Source organism: Mesoplodon bidens, assembly GCF_964165515.1.
Source record: "Mesoplodon bidens genome assembly, chromosome: 14".
Taxonomy (NCBI): Eukaryota; Metazoa; Chordata; class Mammalia; order Artiodactyla; family Ziphiidae; genus Mesoplodon; species Mesoplodon bidens.
The window spans coordinates 43,457,045-43,481,458 of NC_138170.1; the positions used below are offsets into that span (position 1 = coordinate 43,457,045).

At 38.9% G+C, this 24,414-nt stretch overlaps 1 protein-coding gene across 3 annotated transcripts in view; it reads left to right on the top strand.

The window, feature by feature from the left end:
• Window positions 1–413: 413 nt before the first annotated feature.
• Window positions 414–24,414, top strand: part of RTN4 (reticulon 4) — a 67,993-nt gene continuing 43,992 nt past the window's right edge. The window contains exons 1-3 of one of the 3 annotated variants that reach the window (XM_081254743.1): window positions 414–1,186; window positions 17,658–17,714; window positions 18,402–20,798. In XM_081254743.1, coding sequence (XP_081110869.1) covers window positions 625–1,186; window positions 17,658–17,714; window positions 18,402–20,798 — 3,016 coding nt within the window. In that variant the 5' untranslated portion in view covers window positions 414–624. The remainder of the gene's footprint in view (window positions 1,187–17,657; window positions 17,715–18,401; window positions 20,799–24,414) is intronic. The other 2 variants (XM_081254744.1, XM_081254745.1) reach the window with 2 other exon arrangements.

Sequence of the window (24,414 nt, forward strand, 5' to 3'; positions counted from 1 at the left end):
CCCTTCCGGTGGAGCGCCAGGAGCGACTCCGACCCCTCAGGGCAGGCAGGCAGCCGGCTCGCTTTCCCAGTCCTCTAATTACACAGACTGACCTCCAGCTGTGGGCAAGGCCAAGCCCCCGAGTTCGATCCTCAACTACCCTAGGCTGACTGTGGGGTTCCCAGCTCCAAACCCCGCCCATCGAACCCAGCCTGGCCGGTAAAAGAGAGGAAGTGCAGTAACACCCACCCACTTGCGTCTTTTTCCTTTTCCGTTGGGCCGGCTGGTTGCCCGTCAACTCTACCTCTTAGCCGATTGGCTCGCTTCCTCCCGCGTTAGTGCCTGCCTCTCCCTGGCAGGAGGGTGAGTCACGCCAAACTGGGCGGAGAGTCGGCTGGCCTCTCTCCTTCGCTCGTCTGGGCGGCGGCGGCGGCGGCAACTGGGGACGGGGCGGGTGGCGCATCACGGGCGCGGAGGCAGGAGGAGCAGTCTCATTGTTCCGGGAGCCGTCGCCACTGCAGGTCCCTCGGCTCGTTGGGCCCTGCCCCTCTCAGTCCTCCCCACCCCCCACAACTGCCCGCGGCTGTGAGGAGAAGCGTCTTCCGCGGAGGCAGCAGCTGCAGCATCATCTCTCCCTCGCCAGCAATGGAAGACATGGACCAGTCGCCTCTGGTCTCCTCGTCCTCGGACAGCCCGCCCCGGCCTCAGCCCGCGTTCAAGTACCAGTTCGTGAAGGAGCCCGAGGACGAAGAGGAAGAGGAGGAGGAAGAGGAGGACGAGGACGAGGACCTGGAGGAGCTGGAGGTGCTCGAGAGGAAGCCCGCCGCCGCGCTGTCGGCGGCCCCGGTGCCCGCCGCCGCCGCCACCCCGGCTGGCGCGCCCCTGCTGGACTTCGGCAATGACTTCGTGCCCCCGGCGCCCCGGGGGCCCCTGCCGGCAGCGCCCCTCGCCGCCCCGGAGCGGCAGCCGTCTTGGGACCCGAGCCCCGCGTCGTCGGCGGAGCCAGCGCCCTCCCTACCCTCCATTACCGCGACCTCGCCCTCCCAGGTCTCTGAGGACGATGAGCCTCCAGCCCGGCCTCCCCCTCCTCCCCCGGCCGACGTGAGCCCTCAGGTGGAGCCCGCGTGGACCCCGGCCGCCCCTGCCCCCGCCGCGCCCCCCTCCACGCCGGCCGCGCCCAAACGCAGGGGCTCCTCCGGCTCACTGGGTGAGTGCCGCGCCCTTCGCCTCGCGCCGCCCCTCGCGCCCCTCCCTCTTTTGTGCGCAGCCCCCAAAGCCTGCGCCCAGCCTTCCTCTCCGCCCGGAGGGGGCTTTGTCTGCGGACCTCGGGGCGAAGGCGCCCCCGCTGGTGGGAGCTGCGGGGAGCAGGGTGGGGCGGCCGAGAAAGCCCGGGCTTGTTCTTTATTGTCCGTCTGGGTGTCGGGGAACACGTGCACCCCGCTCGCTCCCAGGTTCTTCTCTCAGGTCTCCATTACACCGCGTCCGGGAAGTTAAGAACCCACCCCTTGCAGGAGCTGGGTGTGTATCGAGGAACTAGGGGTAAGGATTCATCGGGCTGGCTCGGTTCCGGGGTGAGGATGGAAGGCCTTGGCGGCCTAATCTTTTGTCTGCCCGTCTGGGTTGCTCCTGGGGAAAAGACGCAGTTTTGCTGTTGGCCTGTGCCTGCATTCACCTCTGGCCCCCCTCCTCAACCCTCCCTCGGCTTGGGTGGCCCCATGCGCTTCACACACCCCCCACCCCCGCTGGTCCAGTGGAGAACGTCCACTTTGACCCGACTGCAGTGAAGGGAGAGCGCCTCCAGTGGTGTGGCGCGTGGAGAACTGGGGAGAGGAGTTCTGGCGAAGACCTGCCGCCGCCCAGCTTACCGGGTTGTGATGTGGCGTCTCCCTCCGCCTCCCGGCTTAACCGAGCCAGGGAAGTAGGACCAGGGCGTCGTGTTCCGAGGGGACGCAGTGCTGCCAGGTGCTCTGCCGCAGGGTCAGGGGAATTGCTGTTAGGGTGGACAGGTTTAGCCTCTTAAGGCATCGTGATTGAATCGTAGAGAAAAAAGGAAAAGGCAAAATGGTTGACATTCCTAAAGAAGGGGAAACCTGTGGATTCCCTATCGGGAATAGGCCAATTGAATTTGTGGCAGATTTACCATGAGACTTCATGAAATGTTTTGAGACAGACGTTTTCGTTTATTGGTTAGAAATACTACTTCGTAGAAGTAATGTTTTAGGCCTGCAGAGACAAATCTGCATAGTCTGTAAATAGTTTTCAAATCTTTTCATTCACGAGCATCTGGTTGTGTGTTGTTATTATTATTAGGGACATTGTTTTATTACCCTTTTCATCTTGGGAAACTGTTTATTTTGGAAGAGAAAAAATTAAGTTTGTTAGAGATTGAGAATTCATCTTTTTAGACAACGTTAATTAGCTTATTAACAAATAGCTTGTTACTTTTGGGACAAAGTGTCCCACTAGTAGTAAGATTTTTATGTATAAAAGGGCAAGAATCAAGAATCAGGTAGTTAACAGCCTCCTGAGAAATTGTCATAGCCTTGTAGGATTTTAGAAATGGTTCTTTTTCTAGAAAAAGGAACTCAGTGGGAGATCACGGAAGAATTTTTTTTCCTTCAATTCACTCCTGCTCCACAGTGGGGAAAATAAGCCAATAGTGATGTTTCTGAATAGCATTTTGATATTGACATACCCCAAAACATTACTCAACACATTATTCACTACACTAAAGATATTAGAATCTGAGGAGTAACTCAGATTTTCCCTTTTCTGGGTAAAAACACGTTTTAGGGAAACTAAGGTGAGGTAGAAAAATATTAAATAATAAGAAATTTGCAAATGATAACTTTAATGATTAAGAAAGGCATACTAATTTGTCATCTTGTATTCCTTCGTGGGAACAGAGAAAAGAGTTCTGTTGTTGGAACCTTGGCGATCCAGGAGGTGACAGCATTCTCTTAGAATTTTGACTTTTGGAATACTAAGTGTGGAAGACAAAGGAGAAAGAATACTGCCTACTCAGCGACTCTGTCTTTACATAGTTCCCTACTTCTGTATTGACGTTGCCTATTTGGAAAGTTTAGTTCCTTTAGTAAGTACAGGAACATTATGACTTATGGGCACAGATAGGTAAGGCATTTCACTGAGTCTGGGTTTCTTAACGAGTTCATTCATTCAACTGATTATTGATTACCTACAAAGAGGCACTATTCTAGGCTATGAGGATATAGCAATAAGCAAGACACATGTGTTCCCCGTGGGGGGGAGTACAGATAATATGCACATAATTAAGCAAGTCAGATTAGTGTTAAGTGTTATGAGGAAAATAAGCAGAATGATGGTGTGGAAAATGACTGAGATGTGTGGGAGCCTTTTTAGGTAGGGTGGCACTGAGAGAGGCCTTTCTGAGGAGGTGAGATTTAAGCTGCAGGTATAAAAAATTTCTAAGAAGCTCCTAGGAGGCAAAAGCCCTGAGGCAGTAATAAGATTTGTATGTTTGAGAATCTAGTAAGAAGACTAGTGAGAAAAACTAGGGGGAGAGTGGTATAAGGTGAGCGTGGGGAGGTGGACTACACTTAGATCATTTGAGGTCTCTAACAGGCCATGGTAAAAAATTTTGCTTTTTAAAATATTGTTTATTTTAGAAATGTGCTCCTTAAATATTTATATTGGGATTTTGGAGCAGAAATGTAGTTTTGAAGATTTAGAGAAACTAAAAGGACTGATGTGAGTAAAGACAAAGAGCTGAGAAATGTGCAGGACATGGTTAGAAACATAGAGCAGTCTGACTGGAAGAGGTTTATGTTAGTGAATATGGTAGATCCCTGACAGTTGTGTCTGTAACATTGTTGTTTACCCTATTTTTTGAGTTAACCCTGATTTCCCTTACTTGGTAAGTTGTAATTTTGCTGTTTGCTGTTGTGCTTGGAGCATCCCCATTGCAATGAAGTAACTGAAGTGAGACTGAAGCCTCTCCCCTGCTGACCATTTTTCATGGAGAAACATTGGCTTCAGGTTAAAAAGGTGGTTGGTTAACCTAGGCTTTGAGGATATGCAAACATTCATTAAGGATAGCATTGAGCTGGTGTCTGGACATGTTCTAAGCCAGTGTTAATTAAGATTGAAAATGTGTGGTAGATCTGGATTCTGAAGGGTGTTGAATGCCAAATTAAGGAATTAGGGTTTTATCCTGCTTTTATCCATGCTCTGCCATTCACAGTTGCCTTTGCTTTTGGCAATTTAAATAATGAAACAAAAAATGTTTTTGTGGTTTCCAAGATACAAAGTTATTTCATTATTTTTCATCCTTCTGAATTACTGCTTTAGACATTGGGAAGCCACTGAAAATTATTGAACTGAGGCATGGCATCATGAAAGCAGTGTTAGAAAAGTGAGTTGGTGACAATATTCAAGATAGGTTGGAAAGAAAAATAGGGGAACTATTTAGAAATATTTCACAGTAGCTCTGAGAGAGGTGAGTAGAGCCTGAACTAGTTCCTTACTAGTTCATTCAGTGAAAATGGAATACAGGGAGGAATATAAGAAACTCTAGGAAGCATGATTTTTTTGGCTCTGAATCTCTGTTTTTATAGTTAGGTTAATAAGACGTTTTATGAAAGCAAAGTTGATAGGACTTGGAGGCCATGGATATAAATACAAAGAAAAGAATGTTGATGCTTATTAAATCAATTTCAGAGATTGTCTAAAGTTGTTGCAATGGAAGCTTGTATAGAATTGAATATTGTTCATAAGTATAGGTTATGGCTTAAGGATTAAAAATTATTAGTCTTTTACAAAGTCATTTATTATATGATTATATCAGCATAGGAGCACATATTAGAAACGTTAAAAGATTTTGAGTGATATATAGTTTAAATCTTAAGTATCAGTCCTTAACATAAAGTTCAAGTGAACAGTGATGTGACACTCCCAGGAAGTAGTTGCCTCTAAAGAAAGGGATGTCATGCCATAATCCATTCCCCATCCTCTCTCCTCCTATTATTATCTAGAAAATGATAACAAGGAATGGAACTGATGAATTTAGAGATTCTGAATAATTCTCTTGTTAACCATTTCTAATTTTCTGACTAGGAATAACAGTTGGGAACAAGTGGTGTGCTCCTTAAGGATAAAGTGAATTACATTTCACATTGGTTCCTAGGAAGCTCAGTGTCAAATTTATAGTTCTTTTTAGTAACTCATGAGCTTCCTCAAATCCTTTTTAAAATGAAGTGATGAATATATATTGAACCTTTGATACATGTCTAATTATGTGGAATAGTATTTAGAAACATGCTATTTGAGCACTGTATTTCTGTAAACTTGGAAGATTTGCTATGTTATATGAAACGTTTCCAAAAAGGAACATATTTTCTATTGTTCAGTAATTGACTCTGTTTTATGTGTAGTTATTTCATAATATACCTAAAAGCAGTTTATTTGAACCACTGCTGTTGCAAGGCTCCAATTTAAATGACACATTTTAAAGGTACTTTGCTAGCCCAGGGTAAAAGTACCAACCAAATGGATAATAGTTCTTGATTTTTCCCTGGGACCTCTAAGTAGAAGTAAATGTTGGCAGATAAACTATTCTTACAGTACATTCTTTGAGACTTTTTGTTCCTATTTCTAAATATAGACCCTAGAAGGTCCCTCTGGGGGTGGTAGCACCAGGGATGGGAACTGTAAGGGCAGAACCATAATTCATCAGCCGTGTTTAAATGGGTGAGTGTGACCTTTGTGGCCAGCTAATGTAGGACATAGGCATGCAAAATGGTAGGACCCAGCTCTGCTTATGCTAAGGTGTTCTCAGACCAATGGCCTCATCATTCATTTCAACTCTAAAGGGGAATTGATAATTTCACATCTAAATTGATGGTTTTTTGTTTCTTGGAATGGTGATTCTTAATTTTTAAGTTGCTTTACTCATGTGTTCCCGTAACATTCTATTCTTACCTCATCATATGTATCATACTGTATATATGGGAATGGTATGTTTACTCATTTCTGTTCACCAGACTGTATGCTCCTTGAGGAAAGGGGCTGTATTACCTTTTTTTCCTTGAGGAAAAGGACTGTATGACATTATATTTGCATTGCTGAGCACAGTGCCTAAGATGTGGCATAGGCACTCAGATATTTGTTGAATGAATATAATATTATAGATGAATCCTGAGCTATATTCTGTATCGTTCTAGAATTACTGCAATATTTTCTCTCAAATAAAAATCCCAAGTCTTGGGACTTCCCTGGCGGTCCGGTGGTTAAGACTGTATGCTTCCACTGCAGGGGGCATGGGTTCCATTCCGTGGTCAGGGAAGTTCTGCATCGTGGTGTGGCCAAAAAGAAAAAAAAAAATCCCAACTCTTTTGAATTAAAGCATTAATTTATTTACATATACAAGGTATATGGATGTACCCTATTTTATTTAATCACTCTCTTATTGATGGTTAATTAGGTTGTCTTTCAACTTTTTCTGTTGTAAATAACATTGCTGTGAACACCTTTAAATATACCTCTTTGCAAATACATGCATAGAAGTATATATATGTGTTGTAGGATATATGCGTTCTAGGATAAATTCATGTAAGTGGAATTATTGATCCAAAGGGTGTGTGCATTGAAAATGTTGATAGATAATGCCAAATAGGTAGTACTCCTACTCTTATAGTAGGAGCTGTAAGCTGCTAGATATTGGATTATCTTTTTAGCAGTCCCTGAGTCCCTTGCTTAGATGGCCCTCTAGTTTAAAAAAAAACAACATTATTTCTTTAATGACTTGTTCTTATTACCATAGATGAAGAAGGCTTATAAAGTTTTGTTGTTCAAACAGATTTGGCAATAGTCTGGTTATATTGGTGGTCCCTTGGAAGTTCAATATTAAGAAAAAATTAGCACACTTTTTTTTTTTAACCAGGTTTAGGGCAGAGTACGGGGACAAAAAGATGAGTAGAGATTGTAGTTATGAGAGGTACATGTAGGAGATTAGGAAAGAATACAAGCCCCCACCCGTAAAGTATTTTCTGCTGTCTTAAAACCAGAGGACTCTTGTGGTTGTACTATAGGGGCAATTATATATTTATGTTCCATCAGCTGCCTTTGTGAAAAGAGAAAAAAAAATCGCTTGTTTTTTTCTCCCCAACTTTATGGACTGACTTGTAAATTTGACTAATTGGAAGGTCCCGTTGTTAAATTTATTTATCTCGGTGTTCTGACAGCCCTAGGTGAAGCTGACCTAAAGCATTAAAAAAATTTTTTTAATCGACTGGAGTCTTTGGTCTCAGAAAAGAAGGGAATTTACTTGTTTAAAATTCTGTTCATCTTTGTTCTAAGGGGGTTTAAACCTATCATATAAATCTCTTTCACAAATAACGTTTATAACTTTTCAGTCTCAACTGATCACCATCATTATTAAGTTATTGAGAGTTTTATTATTCTACCAAGTTCTGGATTCAGTTTGCTAATATTTTGTTAAAGAATTTTGCATGCCTGTGTAAGGAATATTTTTCTGTATTTTTATTTTCTTGTAATAGCCTTCTCTGGTTTGGGTATTAGTGCATAAGTCTGTGAAACATTTTGAGAAGTGCTTGCTCTTCCTTAATTTGCTGAAGGAGTTTCATAAGCATCCTTCGATGTTTACAGAATTTACTAATGAAGCCATCTGGCCTTGGAGTTCTCTTTGTCAGATGGTTTTAAATTATGGGTATACTTTTTTTAAGTGATATAAGGCTATTCAGATTTTCTACTTCTGCTTGTGTCAGTTTTGGAAATGTATGCCTTTCAAGGAACTTGACTATTTCATCTTGATGAGTGGACGTCAAGGAATTTGTCCGCTCACCTAAGTGTGTAATTTATTGGCATAAACTTGTTCATAATATTCTTTTATTTTTTAGGATTTATAGTGATAATCCCTTTTTTTTTTTTTTTTTTTTTTTTTTTTTTTTGCAGTACGCGGGCCTCTCACTGTTGTGGCCTCTCCCGTTGCGGGGCACAGGCTCCGGACGCGCAGGCCCAGCGGCCATGGCTCATGGGCCTAGCCACTCTGCGGCATGTGGGATATTCCCGGACCGGGGCACGAACCCGTGTCCCCTGCATCGGCAGGCGGACTCTCAACCACTGCGCCACCAGGGAAGCCCGATAGTCCCTCTTTTATTTCCAGTACTTATTTTTCTCTTTTTCTTGATCATTTTAGGGATTATCAATTCTATTGATCTTTTCAAGGAACCAACTTTTGGTTTCATTGATTTTTCTCTGTAGTTTGCATGTTTCCTATATCATTGATTTCTGCTGTTATTTATTTTCTGTTACTTATTTGGGTTTAACTTGCTCTTTTTCTGGTTTCCTTAGGTGGAAGCTTTAAACTTTGAATTTAACTCTTTTTTCCTAAAAGCATTTAGAGCTATAAATTTCTCTCTAAGCATTGCTTTAGCTGTATCCTGCAGATTTCCATTATTATTTGATTTAAATTATTCTTTAATTTTTCTTGTGATATATTCTTTGATCCATGAGTTATTTAGAATTGTGTGTTTAATTTCCAAACATTAGGGCATTTTCCAGAATTCTTCTATTTTATTGATTTCAATTTAATTCATGTGGTCAAAGAACATACGCTGCATGATTTCAATCCTTTTAAATTTATTGAGATTTGCTTTATAGACCAGGAAATGGTTTATCTTGGTGTATGTTCCATGTGTACTTGAGAAGAATGTGTATTTTGTTGTTGGTTGTGGTGCTCTATAAAAGTCAGTTCATTGAAGTGTTGTCTAAATCATCTATATCCTTGTTTATTGAGTGTGTGTGTATGTGCATGTGTGTCCAGTCTATCAATTAACTGAGAGTTGAATGTTAAAATTTTTAAATAATATTTGTAGATTTGTCCTTGTCTCTCTTTAGTTTTGCTTCATGTACTTCCATTACACCTTTCCCATATACCTTTAGTGTTGTTATATCTATTTACTGTTATGTCTGATTACTCCTTTTTCATTATCAAATGCCCCTCTTTACCTCTGGTAATCTCAAGATAATACTTGTGTTTGAATCTACTTTGCTCGACATTAGTATAGCCATTCCAGATTTTGTAGGATAAGTGCTTGGATCATATATCCTTTTACGTTCTTTTACTTTTTTTTTTTTTTTTTTTTGCGGTACGCGGGCCTCTCTGTTATGGCCTCTCCCGTTGCGGAGCATAGGCTCCGGATGCGCAGGCTCAGCGGCCATGGCTCACGGGCCCAGCCGCTCCGCGGCATGTGGGATCTTCCCGGACCGAGGCACGAACCCGTGTCCCCTGCATCGGCAGGCGGAGGCTCAACCACTGCGCCACCAGGGAAGCCCCGTTCTTTTACTTTTAATCTACCTGTGTTATTATGTTTAAAGTGTGTGTCCTATTAAGTGGCACATAGTAGGGTTTTTATCTAGCCTGAAAACCTCTGCCTTTTAATTGGGGCCGTTTTCTACATTCAGTGTAATTTTTTTTTTTTTTTTTTGCCGTATGCGGGCCTCTCACTGTGGTGGCCTCTCCCGCTGCGGAGCACAGGCTCCGGACGCGCAGGCTCAGCGGCCATGGCTCACGGGCCCAGCCGCTCCGTGGCATGTGGGATCTTCCCGGACCAGGGCACGAACCTGTGTTCCCTGCATCGGCAGGCGGATTCTCAACCACTGCGCCACCAGGGAAGCAAGCCCCCAGTGTAATTATTAATATGATTCACTTAAGTCTGTTTATTTATTGGCTGCTTTGGGTCTCAGTTGTGGCATGTGGGATCCTCCATTGCGGTGCGTGGGCTTCTCTCTAGTTGTGGCGTGTGGGTTTAGTTGCCCCACAGCATGTGGGATCTTAGTTCCCCCACCAGGGATTGAGCCAGCATCCCCTGCATTGTAAGATGGATTCTTAACCACTGGACCACCAGGGAAGTCCCCATTTAAGTCTCTTTTCTCTTTGTCCCGTCTGCTTCTGGTTTTTTTTGTACTTCTGCATATTCCTTCCATCCTTTGTGCCTTTATTGTCATACATTTTACTTCTGCATATATTATTATATATTGTAATTATTTAAGCTTCAAAAGTCAGTTTTTTTTTAATTCCTAGGTATTTTATTCTTTTTGTCGCAATGGTAAATGGGAGTGCTTCCTTAATTTCTCTTTCAGATTTTTCATCATTGGTGTATAGGAATGCAAGAGATTTCTGTGCATTAATTTTGTATCCTGCTACTTTACCAAATTCATTGATTAGCTCTAGTAGTTTTCTGGTAGCATCTTTAGGATTCTCTATGTATAGTATGTCATCTGCAAACAGTGACAGTTTTACTTCTTCTTTCCAAATTTGTATTCCTTCAAAAGTCAATTATTCTTGAAGGAAATTAAGGTATGAGAATACTTTGTATCTACTCATATATTTACCATTTCTTTAAAGAACTTAGGGAATGAGAATATTTTGTATCTACACATACATTTACCATTTCTGCCCTTCTTCATTCCTTCATGAAGATTTGGGTTTCTGTTTGGCATCTTTTTCCTTCATTGTGAAGAACTTCATTTAACATTTCTTATTGTGCAGGTCCCTTGGTGATGATTTCTTTCAGCTTTTGTTTTCATCTTTTGTTTGTCTGTTAATATCTTAATTGAGCTTTACTTTTGAAGGATTTTTTGATGAATACAGTCAATTTTGTTATTTGTGGTGGTTATGGCCTATAAAGTCACAGAAAATACTGAACTCGCAGATACTGAATCATTGTCCCTAGGGGAAATACAGGGTTAGGTTCCTGTGAACCTTTAGTCATAACATTTTTGTTATTCGTCAGTATATAACTTTGTTTTAAGTGTGTTTCTATTTAAAGAAACACATTATTTGATATATATTGTAGACTAATTAACATTGAACTCATGGCTAACAGAACTATAACTCATGTCTGAATAAACCTTATCTAACACACGTGTTTCCTCTGTAAGGTACATCATAGCCTTCTTGATGTTAAGAACACTAGACAGCACTTCAGCATTGTGCTTAGGGGCCATATCAGAATACCAACAGAAAGCACAGAAATGTAAACAGTAGAGCACTAAATAGACCGCTAAAAGAATACTTGTTTACTGTATGTGAGCTGAAACAAGAAGGCATAGGCTTGCCTTGTTTGACCTCACCTGGCAACATATGTTGGGGGACTGGAATGTATGGCTATTCTGCATGTGCCTGCTGCTGTAAGTGCTGATTTTGGGTTTTTCAATTTAGTGAGTGGGCCAGTTGGCAAATTAAGGAATCAGATTATGATGGTTGGCTGCATGCAATGCAGTTTTTTTCATCATTTTAAAGAATGTTTTATTATCTTTTGGATTGCGTTGTTTCCAGTGAGAGGTCAGGTCATTCTTATTGTTTACCTGCCTTTTCCCTCTGTTTTTAAGATTTTTCTCTGTCTTTGGTTTTCAGCAATTTGGCCTCTACAGTGTAGTTCTTTGTGGTTTTGTGTTTATCCTGCTTGTGGTTCATTGAGCTTCTTGGATCTGTGGGCTGGTATTTTCTATCACTATTTTCAAATATTAGGCCGTTATATCTTAAAACTTTTTTTTCCTGTTTCAGTCATTATTGTCTTTGGGGGGACTCCAGTTATGTATGCTTTAACTGCTTGATTATCTCATAGGTCATTGAGACTGTTCATTTTTTCCCCCCAGCTTTTTGTTCTTCATGCTGTGCTTCAGTTTGGATGTTTTCTTTCTGTTGCTCTTTAAGTTTATTGATCTTTTCTTCTCCATTGTCCAATCTACTTTTAAGCTCATCTGGTGAAATTTTCTTTAGGTTAATGTAATTTTCAGTTACAGCATTTCCATTTGGTTCTTTTTCTAGTCCCTGTTTTTCTACCAAGACTCTCTGTTCACTCATTATGTCTATCTTTTACTGTACATACTTAGGAATTTTTAAAAGCTGTTTAAATTTCCATTTTAATATTCATTAATCCAACATTTACACTATTTCTTTTTGTTTATATAGGCTGTTTTTTCTTATTTATGCTCAAATTGTCTTCTCTTCCTGTCCAGTAATTTTTTATTTTATACTGCTTGTCATGGATGTGGTGGTAGGTCTGTGCTGGAAGGCAGTTGATGTGCTGGCAAATCACCTTGATCTTTTTAAGTCTTGATTTTAAAGTTAGGGTGGGTCTAGAGCAGTGGCTGGCTGACTTTTTCTTTAAGGGCAAAGTAGTAAATATTTTAGGCTTGTGGGTCATACAGGTTCTATCTAACTACTCATCTTTGCCATTTTAATGCAGAAGTAGCCATAGACAATACATCCCATGAATGGACATGACTTTCTCCCAATACAACTTTGGCCCATGAGCCATGTTTTGCTGACTCTTGGTCTAGAGTATCCCTTACTTTAGGGTTATAGTAGTCCCACTCTTAAGGTGTACCTTTTCTGGAATCTCACTTTTATGCTTGGGATGTTTATGAGATCTCTCCACTCTGACTGGCCAGACCTTTAGGTCAGGTCTTCCAGAACAGTCTGACCTCCAGACTATCCATTCAGCTCACAACTCTATCATAGATTTGTCTGCTGGATCTTGGTAAGTCTTGTGATCTATATGTGCAGCATTGTATTCAGCCAAATGTTTAAAGGGAACATCTATCTAGATTTCTGGAGCACCTTTTCTTTGAAGCTTTCCTTTGTATGTCACCCTGCCCCACAAATCCCAGACAACTCAACAGCTTCCTCTGCTCAGCAAGAGCGCAGTATCCTTGGGCTCCTCTGCCATGTGCTGTTGACAGAAAGTGCTTTCAGACAGAAAGCCAGGGCATTCCTCTGGTGTGCTTCCCTCTTCTCAGAATTACACTTCTGCCTGTGGTCCAGTGTCTCAGGACAGTTGCTTCATATATTTTGCCCAGTTTTATAGTTGTTTATGTTGGAAGGGTTAGTGTGATAAAATTACTTTCATGGCTAGAAGCAGAGGTTCTTCTCTATGATTTTAAAGTGCAGTTTATTTTTCTTGTTTTATAAATTAGATACGATTTTACTGACCACTTATACTTTTCTTTTAAGTTTATTTTATTTATTTATTTATGTTTGGCTGCATTGGGTCTTTGTTGCTGCACGTGGGCTTTCTCTAGTTGCAGCGAGTGGGTGCTACTCTTCGTTGTGGTGTGTGGGCTTCTCATTGCGGTGGCTTCTCTTGTTGCAGAGCATGGGCTCTAGGCACGCGGGCTTCAGTAGTTGTGGCTCGTGGGCTCTAGAACGCAGGCTCAGTAGTTGTAGTGCATGGGCTTAGTTGCCTCGGGGCATGTGGGATCTTCCCAGACCAGGGCTGGAACCCGTGTCCCCTGCATTGGCAGGCGGATTCTTAACCACAGCGCCACCAGGGAAGCCCTGACCACTTATACTTTTGGTTGATAAACAGGTTTTGAAATGAACCTGTCATGGAAAATACTCAGTATAAGAGTGTGTGGACATTGTTGAGATTGTGATAGCATATATATATTTTTTGAATTGACCAGTAATAAATTCAAAACTGATAATGCCATTTTTATTTTCTTGAAAAGTGATTTACTAAAAAAAAAAAAATTTCTCCAGTGAACTTTAATTTTGCAACTGATTCTTGTGTAGTGGAAGTAATTAGCGTTCACAGTTTGTAGCCCTGAGGCAGTTAATCGAAACTTACATTCTAGTTTTAGGCTTAGGTAAGGAAAAGAATCTAACATTAGGGCCAACATGAGGAACAGATCATTTGGAAATCTTTCATACTGTCATTATAAGCAGTTCAGTGGTTCTATTTATTTTACTGAGGGTAATAAGGAAATAAATATATATATATATGATTATAGTTTAAATTATTTTCTAGCTTTGTCATTAACTAAGCTATGTGACTTTGAATAAGTTGCTTTATCCTCTGAGCTTAGGTACCTGGAAATGTAGAAGATTAAAAAAAATAAGGTAGGAATGAGTATGTTTTACAAAGAGAGTTAGTGAGGCTGAATATGGTGAATTTGAGCATTAGTGGATGTCAGCGTTCATATGCAGGAGGGGGAAGCATGGGTTTGGTTAGGAAGAAGTTTATTTTGTTAGCATAGATGACATGTAAGGAGATGTTGAGATAAGCTTAGACAGTTAAATTGGGGCCATATAGTGCAGGGCCTTATATATCTGACTAAGAACTTTTGGTGTAATTCAGTATGTAACTGGGACCTTTTAAATATTTTCGAGCAAGAAAAATATATAGAATTGTCCTTTTTGATGGCTGTAGAGGAGAGAGGTAATAGGAGAGTTCTGGCTTCCCTTTTGCCTATTTAGTGAAAACTTTTTTTTTTTGGTAATATGACATGTTTTTACTTAATGTGGATATATATAATTAAGTCCTTAATATTTATTGTTTCTTCTGGCTGTCTGTTCAAATAGTACAAATGAGATTGATGATTAAGGTTTTAATTTCATTCAGTAGTTAGAATTTGGCATTATGAGTAGATCATAGAAAGAAGGGGAGTTGTTTGCCTTTTTTGTAAGCCCAGTAATGTAAGCGTATGTGTAACATATCTCAGTAATTCAGAACATTTTATTTTTTACTTAATATAGGATCCCTTATTATAAAATAGTTCATTCACTTGTGAAAGTGAGGGTCTTGCAGAAAAAGGAAGATGAAAATCAGTAATTCTTTTTCAGAACAGGAAATAGATAATTTTTAGGTGTTTTAGCCTTAGAATTTGGTAGCTTTTGTGATATATAAGTATTGTTGATCAAAATTTTCTTTTGACATCGTCAATTTTATTAGTCATTTTCAAATTCTAAATTTGTATAGTAAAGTCTAGAAAAGAAGTACTGCAGAGCGGTTAAAGGAAAGAGCATGGACTGGTAAACTATGGATTCAGTCTCAGATCCATCACTTTTTTCAGTTTTGTGACTGGGGAAGTTACTTAGCCTTTTTTATGCCTCTGTTTCTCATCTGTGAAATCAAGATAACAGTAGTACCTATTTTACAGGGTGGTTTTGAGTATTAAAAGACCATGTGAAATCAATATGCCTGGCCATCGTTAACATCTCTATAAATGTTGTTATATGGTGAAGTAAAAGCAAACAGTCAAATATTTTGGATAATTACAGGGTATTTGCTGGGTGACTGTTTATCTTGTTTCAGGAGCTCAAATTTATGGGGCTGATAAAGTAGGAATATGTAATTTATTATTGCACTTGTGCATAGGATGCAGCACATGAACTTGGGAGTTAGACCTATTCAAATCCTGGCTCTCTGGCCTCCTAGCTCTGTGACTTAGGGCAAATTGTTTCTTTTTTCCCCTTCCCTCCCTCACAACATTTTGAGGTTGTTACTCTTTATTTTGCAAATGAGGAAATGAAGCACAGAAAGGCTAAGTAGTAACTTTCTCAGGGTTACACATTTATATTGTGTAATATGTGACGGATCTGGGGTTTGGACCCAGGCAGTTTGATCCCATGATTCATGATGGGCCTTAGTAGGAGTCCCTGAGCAACTCTCTTCTTCTTGAAGGCAAAATGGTAATGACCTCTTCTGGATTTTTTTCTAAGTGCTTTTAGAAATGGAATACTTGTTTTGTGGCTAATTTTGGATTGAGTCTCATTTTACAAAATGAGGATTTATTTTTTTTTGGAAATTTGTGAATATTTCAATTATCAATTTATAAACTTTCTCACTTGACCAAGTGCCAGGAATATAGTTTTTACTATAAGAGATATTCTGGTATTAGATACGCATAAGAATATATTTTTTAAAAATACTTGAAAATTTTGGCACAGTTTTAGATATAGTTTGGTTTCCCTCTGATTTTAACATGTTTCTAGTTCACTTTACAAGTAGACTGTCTCTGAATTAGTTGGCTTTTAACTATATTGTCTAGATGAAAAAGACAACCATTTTGTTAAGGATTTGCTTCCTTATATTTAGGTGGAGCAGCTGTGTAATTATTTGGTTCTGCTGTTTGACCCCCAAATCTCAGTTTGTACAACATTATAATTCATTATTTTAGCTGAAAGGAATTTTCAAATTGTCATTTTACAAACGAGAACTGTGTAATTTAACTAAGGTTACATAACAAGTCATCTTTAAAAAGTGTGTACACATATGTGTAAATTTTATAAAATCTCATAAGGCAGTGTGTCTTACTGGTTTGGATGAGTGGCCCATTCAACCTGTTGTTCTAGGTTATAGGAGACTCTTAAATGCATGTCATGGATTTCCCATCTCCACCCCATCTAGGAAGCCTTTAGATATGACATCATACCTAGTATGAATTTAAAATTTATGTGACATTATGAATTTAACTCTCCTACTCATCAAAAGGAATACCCTTGGAAGACAAGTTCCATGTTCATGATAGCCACATCTGTGATTTATTTTTTTTCTATTAATCAGCCTTGTCTAGCTTGTTCTTCCAGATAGAAGTGTCCAAATTTATAGGTCCTCTACACTAAAGGAATACCTCCTGTCATCTCTCAGACTATTTCACATTGTCTTTTGCTAGAGCCCTTTCTCTAGTATAAACCACAGAAGATCTTTAGCTCAAGACCTCCCAATTGCAGGTATAAAATGACATTGTACAAGGTTAATATACCAATATATAGTGTATTAGTTGACTGGGGCTTCTATACCAAAATACCATAGACTAGGTGGCTTAAACAACAGAAATTTATTTCTTACAGTTCTGAAGGCTGGGAAGTCTAAGATCAAAATGTGGGCAAGTTAGGTTTCATTCTGAGGCCTCTTTTCTTGGCTTATAGGTTGCTGCCTTCTGTATGCTCACATGACCTCTTCCTGTGACCATGGTCCCACCCTCATGACGTCATATATTCCTAATTACTTCCGAAAGGCCCCATCTCCAAACACAACACATTGAACCTTAGGGCTTGAACATAATGAATTTTAAGGGAAACACAAACATTCAATTTATAACATACAGCATATATTGGTTAAGAATGTGAGCTCTGGAGTTGAATTGTCTGAGTCTCACTACTTATCTATTGAGTGAGTTACTTGTCTGTCACTCTTTTTTTTTTTTTTTTTTTTTTTTGCGGTACGCGGGCCTCTCACTGTTGTGGCCTCTCCCGTTGCGGGGCACAGGCTCCGGATGCGCAGGCTCAGCGGCCATGGCTCACGGGCCCAGCCGCTCCGCGGCATATGGGATCCTCCCAGACCGGGGCACGAACCCGTATCCCCTGCATCGGCAGGCGGACTCTCAACCACTGCGCCACCAGGGAGGCCCACTCTCTTTTTTTTTTAATCTGTTAAATGAGATATTAACAGCAACACTTGTAACAGTAGAGTTGTAAGGAGTAAAATGAGTTCTTGCATCATGTAAACCACTTAGAATAACAAGTAGAGAATATGCATGATTTTCTGAAAGTGTTCTAAATTGAACATATACCAATAAAAAAAGATAAGATTAGTATATTAAAGCCACTTTGGTTCATGAAGTTTCTTTAACATAAACATGTTATTGCCTCTTGAAAAATGATAGGTTCTATAGATATCATTTAATCAATTTTATAATATATATTATAATTTAATCTGGATTAATGGTACTACTAATGGTACTACTTTTTCCTTTCCATCATGGCTTTTTCTCTGTAGATAAAGTTTTGTGTTAACTCATTACAAACTGAACCCCTTGCTTGTTCCTCTTTAGTCTCCTTCCAACTCTGTCTTTATTTCTGCTGAGGTTATATTCTATTTGTTTTTCAGATGAGACACTTTTTGCTCTTCCTGCTGCATCTGAGCCTGTGATACACTCCTCTGCAGGCAAGTTCTTTCTGCTAGCTTTTTACCCTCTGTGTATTCTAACTTTAATTCTTTAGTTATGTTCACTCTGTGCTTAGTAGTTTGAATTTACTGAAAATAAGCATGGTTCCAAGAATGTTTATCTACTGACCAAGTTGAAATTTGCATTTTATATGCAGTGTCCAAGAGAGAAATGGGCAGAAACCTGATTAATAATTGGAAATGTGTAAGGAATTCTTGGCCCCTTGATTTATGTTTACATATTGACTAGTCATTTTTTCCAAATACAGTTTATTTGCTTATAGCTGACAGGCTTTCATAGAAAAGAATGTCAGCCTATGACAGTAAATAATCCAGTGCCCTTTCTTTCTTATGCTGTCAAACTCTCTTCTCAAATCCTCATTTCTTCCTCTGAGACTAGTTAGAAGTAGCTTTTCTCAGTTAATTGTACGTGAGGTTTTTCTCAAAGACTTGATGTCTTTGCATAGTATATAATAGCTTCTGTAGCCATGCACATGTTTTTTGACAATAACTTTAATTTTTCAATTATGATTCAGTCTACTTGATTATTATTTATTAACTAAATGTTATTAGCATTTTAGTTATCAGTAAGTCTTTACTAACAGTATTTTTGAATCTGTCATAAAACTTGCATTAAATCTGAGAACACTGGCATTCTCTAACTTTCCTTTCTGTCCATGGTCACAGAAAAAATTATGGATTTGAAGGAGCAGCCAGGTAACACTGTTTCTGCTGGTCAAGAGGATTTTGCATCTGTCCTGCTTGAAACTGCTGCTTCTCTTCCTTCTTTAGCTCCTCTCTCAGCTGCTTCTTCTAAAGAACATGAATACCTTGGTAATTTACCAGCAGTACTACCTACCGAAGGAACACTTCGAGAAATTTCAGATGAAGCTTCTAAAGAATTCTCAGAGAAGGCAAAAAAACCATTTGTAGACAGAGATTTACCAGAGTTTTCAGAATTGGAATACTCAGAAATGGGATCATCATTCAGTGGCTCTCCAAGAGCAGAATCTGCCATAACAGTAGCAAATCCTAGGGAAGAAATAATTGTGAAGAATAAAGATGAAGAAGAGGACTTAGTTAGTAATAACATCCTTCGTACTCAGCAAGAGCTACCTATAGTCCTTACCAAATCAGTTAAAGAAGAGGATAGAGTTATGTCTCCAGAAAAAACAAAAGACGGTTTTAATGAAAAGGGAATTGTAGCAGAAGCTCCTATGAGGGAGGAATATGCAGACTTCAAACCATTTGAGCGAGTCTGGGAAGTAAAAGATACTTATAAGCAAGATAGTGATGTTTTGGCCGCTGGAGGTAATATAGAGAGCAAATTGGAAGGTAAAGTGGATGAGAAACGTTTTTCAGATAGCCTTGAACAAACAAATCGTGAAAAAGATAGTGAAAGTAGTAATGATGATACTTCATTTCCTAGTACACCAGAAGCTATAAAAGATGGTTCAGGAGCATATATCACATGTGCTCCCTTTAATCCTTCTGCAAACAGTTTCCCCTTGTTGGAAGACCATACTTCAGAAAATAAGACAGATGAAAAAAAAATAGAAGAAAAAAAGGCCCAAATTGTAACAGAGAAGAATGCTAGTGCCAAAACATCAAACCCTTTCCTTGTGGCAACACAGGATTCTAAGACAGATTATGACACAACAGATCATTTACCAGAGGTGACTGAGGAAGTAGTGGCAAACATGCCTGAAGGTCTAACCCCAGATTTAGTACAGGAAGCATGTGAAAGTGAATTGAGTGAAGCTACAGGTACAAAAATTGCCTTTGAAACAAAAATGGACTTGGTTCAAACTTCAGAAGCTATGCAGGAGTCACTTTACCCTGTAGCACAGCTTTGCCCATCCTTTGAAGAATCTGAAGCTACTCCTTCACCAGTTTTGCCTGACATTGTCATGGAAGCGCCATTAAATTCTATAGTTCCTAGTGCTGGTGCTTCTGCAGTGCAGCTCAGTTCATCACCATTAGAAGCTCCTCCTTCGGTTAATTACGAAAGCATAAAACTTGAGCCTGAAAATCCCCCACCATATGAAGAGGCCATGAATGTATCACTAAAAAAAGTATCAGGAATGAATGAAGAAATTAAAGAGCCTGAAAGTATTAGTGTAGCTGTTCAAGAAACAGAAGCTCCTTATATATCTATTGCATGTGATTTAATTAAAGAAACAAAGCTCTCTACTGAACCAACTCCAGATTTCTCTGGTTATTCAGAAATAGCAAAAGTTGCACAGCTGGTGCCCACTCATTCTGAGCTAGTTGAAGATTCCTCACCTGATTCTGAACCAGTTGACTTATTTAGTGATGATTCAATTCCTGAAGTTCCACAAAAACAAGATGAAGCTGTGATACTTGTAAAAGAAAATCTCATTGAAACTTCATCTGAATCAATGATAGAACATGAAAATAAGGAAAAACTCAGTGCTTCACCACCACCTGAGGGGGGAAAGCCGTATTTGGAATCTTTTCAGCCCAATTTAGGTACCACAAAAGATACCTTATCATCTAATGAAGTTTCAACATTGATCCAAAAGGTGAAAATTCCTTTGGAGATGGAGGAGCCCAATACTGCAGGTTATTCAAATGATGGCTTATTTATTGCTAAGGAAGCAAAAATAACAGAGAGTGAAACATTTTCAGATTCATCTCCAATTGAGATTATAGATGAGTTCCCTACATTTGTCATTTCTAAAGCAGATACTTCTCCTACATTAGCCAGGGAATACACTGACCTAGAAATATCCTACAAAAGTGAAGTTGCTGGTGTCCAGGATGGAGCTGGGTCATTGCCTTGCTCAGAATTACCCCATGACGTTTCTGTCAAGAGTGTACAGCCTAAAGATGAAGAAAAAGTTCATGTCCCAGATGAGTTCTCCAAAGATAGGGCTGATATTTCAAAGGTGCCCTTACTGCCTCCAGATGTTTCTGCTGTGGATGCTCAAACAGGGATAGGCAGTATAGTTAAACCCAAAGTTCTTGTGAAAGAAGCTGAGAAAAAACTTCCTTCTGATACAGAAAAAGAGCACAGACCACCATCTGCTATATTTTCAGCAGAGCTGAGTAAAACTTCAGGTAATCAATCCATACATTATTTTGTGCTTTCTTGCCACCTTTTGACCTATGGAACATTCTACTACATTTTGTGTAGTATGTTACATTTATAGTGTCTGATATATCACATTGATAAGAATTCTTTTTACTGTCTCAGTTTAAGATTTTAGTGCTTTTTCTAGCCCGCTTGCACTCATCATGCACCCTTGCTCTTAGCTTTTCCACACAATTATTTGTTGGTCATTTTTATATTGCACCATGGAACTAGAAAAAACTTTTTTTAGAATTGGCTTCAATGTCTTTTCCCTTCTTTTCTTTTGCTTTAGTGTTTCCTGGTAGCATGAAGAGCAAGAGGTATTAAAACAAAATATTTTCAGATGTGTTTACTTTTGTTTTCCCAGAAATATCTTCATCTAAAAATTTTGATGAAAGAACATTTCTGTTACCTGTTTCTGATCTTTCAATATAATGCAATAATTTCCAGTAAAAGGTATAAAGTTAAGCATATTGAGTATTAGATGTTTTGTTGAAAAGTATAAATTGAGGTATGCTATTTTTAATTCTCCTGAAAAGTACTAATTCTCATTTTTTTCTTTTGACTCTACACTTCCCACATATCTGATTTGTGTAAAGTGATTTGTACGTGTGTTTTTTATTTAGCATTCTAATTTAGATGATTACTGTGTATTTACTGAATACACTTATGCATTGGAGACAGGTAGTACTGGCGGCAGAGACCAGTTTAGAGTTGCTGTAATTGAAGAAAGAGGAAATTATGAACGTAAGGCAATGGGATGAGCATGGAGACATAGTACTTAGTGTTTGATTGGAATTGGACATGAAAGTTAAGGGGAGGAGTTAAAGCTTACTCTAGGAAACCTGGGTTTCTTGTATGTGCAGATACATGGCAGTATGAGAAACTGAGTTAGGGAACATGAGAAAATAAAGTGGGAGAAAATAAAAAACTCAGTTTTGAATATGTTGTAATTAAGGTACCTATGAGACATCCAAGAATGATGGGTATTAAACATGAAGCTCTTGAGAGAGACCTTGACCGTATGTGTGTGTTTACCATGGGCTCAGAGATTGTAATTAAAGCCACAGACATCAACTAGGGGGAGCCGAGGGAAGAGGAAGATTTAAAGTTGGAGGAATTGCTCAACATTATCAAATACTAGAGAGCTCAGTTAAGATAAGGATTGAGAATTTGTCAGAAGGGAGGGAAGGTGTTATAATGGTAATCCCTGTTCTCAGATGGTTAACGATTTTCTACATCCTTGATTATGATATATTTAGGTGTTTTTTAAAATTTTTGATTCTTATTACTGAATCAGATTCAGTAATTCTGATTCTTATTCTTATTTAAACCTGAAAGTATTGATAAGTATTAAATAATAAATAAAACTTGCTCAGATAATTTATTATCTCCCGTTTGTTTCCCTTGTTTTCTTAAAATGACATTTGTAGGCAAAATTCAATTTTAATTTTGGGAAGAAAGGCTGATTTTGTAAGGGAGATGAGCAAGGTATTATTGATGCAGACATTGATGCCTTATTGATATTTTTGGATAAAATTTGTTATGAGAAAAATGAATACTAGTCTTCTCCCTTGATAAGGGTATTTTATCAAACTGTATTCTTTTTTTTTTTTTTTGGCCACGCCATGTGGCTTGTGGGAGCTTAGTTCCCCAACCAGGGATAGAACCCAGGTCACAGCAGTGAAAGCACCGAGGTCTAACTACTGGACCACCAGGGAATTCTGTCAAACTGTATTCTTAACAATGAAATGTAAATACTGATTTTTCTCAGTTCATAATTATGAACATTCATTCTGTTTTTTCTTTCACTGTACGTCATTATTTAGAGGCTCAGCGTTTCATATATGTTTTTATTTACTTTTAAAAAAAATTGTGGCTAAAGATTTATGCTTTCAGTACCCTGATGGTTTCCATTTTTTAAAATTTATTATCATTATCACTAGCACTTTAATTTTTCACTTTCCACTCATTTTAAATATAAATGTATAAGTTACAGTATTCTAATAATTGCTTAAATTTATACTACTAAATATAGACCCAGATAGTGAAACTTCTGAAAAGAATAGCTAACTGATAGGCAGCACTACCAGATGACAGTTGAAATCTTCTCAGATGATGCATGGAAGTCCCAGTTTGGCATAGAATGACAGTTTAGGGATATAAGTGTATGATTGGAAGTGGAAGATCATCAACACATACTAAGGGCACAGAGAGGCTGTCTCTACCTTGGAATATTAGGAATGGCTTCACAAAGAGATGCTTCTATAAAAACTACAGTTAGCAAATATGAGTAAACACATAGACCTGTTCATTTATATAAATATAATAAAAGTTTTCTAAATCCTGTTTTGGTATTTTTGGGGCAGGTGTATATGTGTGGGTATTATGGTCAGTATGTAGAAACTGAAGCTATTCAAACTATTCACTTGAAGCTAGGGACATAGATGGATTTGAGACTGGCCATGGGTGACTCAGTGAAAAGAAACATTCAGGTTTATTCAGAACTAAACTGAAAAACCAATCTGTGCTAAAGGAGGGATTATGATACACTGGATGCTAAATTTTCTCTGACTGGAATTAAGCAGAATTTTTTTTAAACTTATGGTCTCATTTAGAGAGTTTTTTTTTTAAAAAAAGGATGATTGCTTTTTTAAAATTAACTTTCATTTGGAAATAAGTTCAAACTTAAAAACAATTGCAAAAATAAAAGTAGTACAAAGAATGTCTTATACTCTTCATCTAAATTTACCTACTAACATTTCTCCATTTACGTTATTATTTATGATCTCTCTTTTTATAGATAACTAGACAATGGATACATAGATACAGTGTATCCTTTTTTTTCCTGAACCATTTGAGACTAAGTTATATACATTCTGTTTTACCCCTAAATACTTTAAAAAGGGATATTCTCTTACATAACCTCAGTACAGCTATTAACTTTGTAAATTTTACATTCATACAATACTTTTTTCTAATCTACCATCCATATTCTAGTTGTGTTAGTTGACCTAATAATGTTCTTTGTAGTGTCCTCTACTACAAGGTCCAGTGTAGTGCCAGGTTTTGCATTTAGTTATGTTACCTTTGGCTCCTTTAATCTGGGACATTTCCAGTCTTTATCTCTTATGATTGTAACATTTTTAAAGAACACAGGCCCTTTCCCTTCTTCCTTTTTAATAGAAAGTTCCTTGTTTTGCGTTTGTCTAATGTTTCTTAGTGATTAGATTGAGTTTGTGGATTCATGGCCAAAATGAAGATAATGTAGTGCCCCTCTCATAGCAATCTGGAGGTACCTACTATTCGTCAGTCCCTCATTGATGAGGTTTAATTTATACCATCTGGTCAAGGTGGTTCCTGTTTTCCTTATTGTATAATTACTATCTTTCTTCCTTCCTGACAACTAATAAGCAGTCTGATGGGTGACACTTCAAGACCATGTAAATATCCTGCCCTCCATCAAAATTCCCTCCCTAGATTTAGTATCTATTGATGATTCTTGATTGATTTATTCTTTACCATTGTTTGCAAAAGATGATTTTTCAGTTCTAATACTTTCTCCATATTTATCAGTCAACGCTGGCATTCTACTCTTAGCAA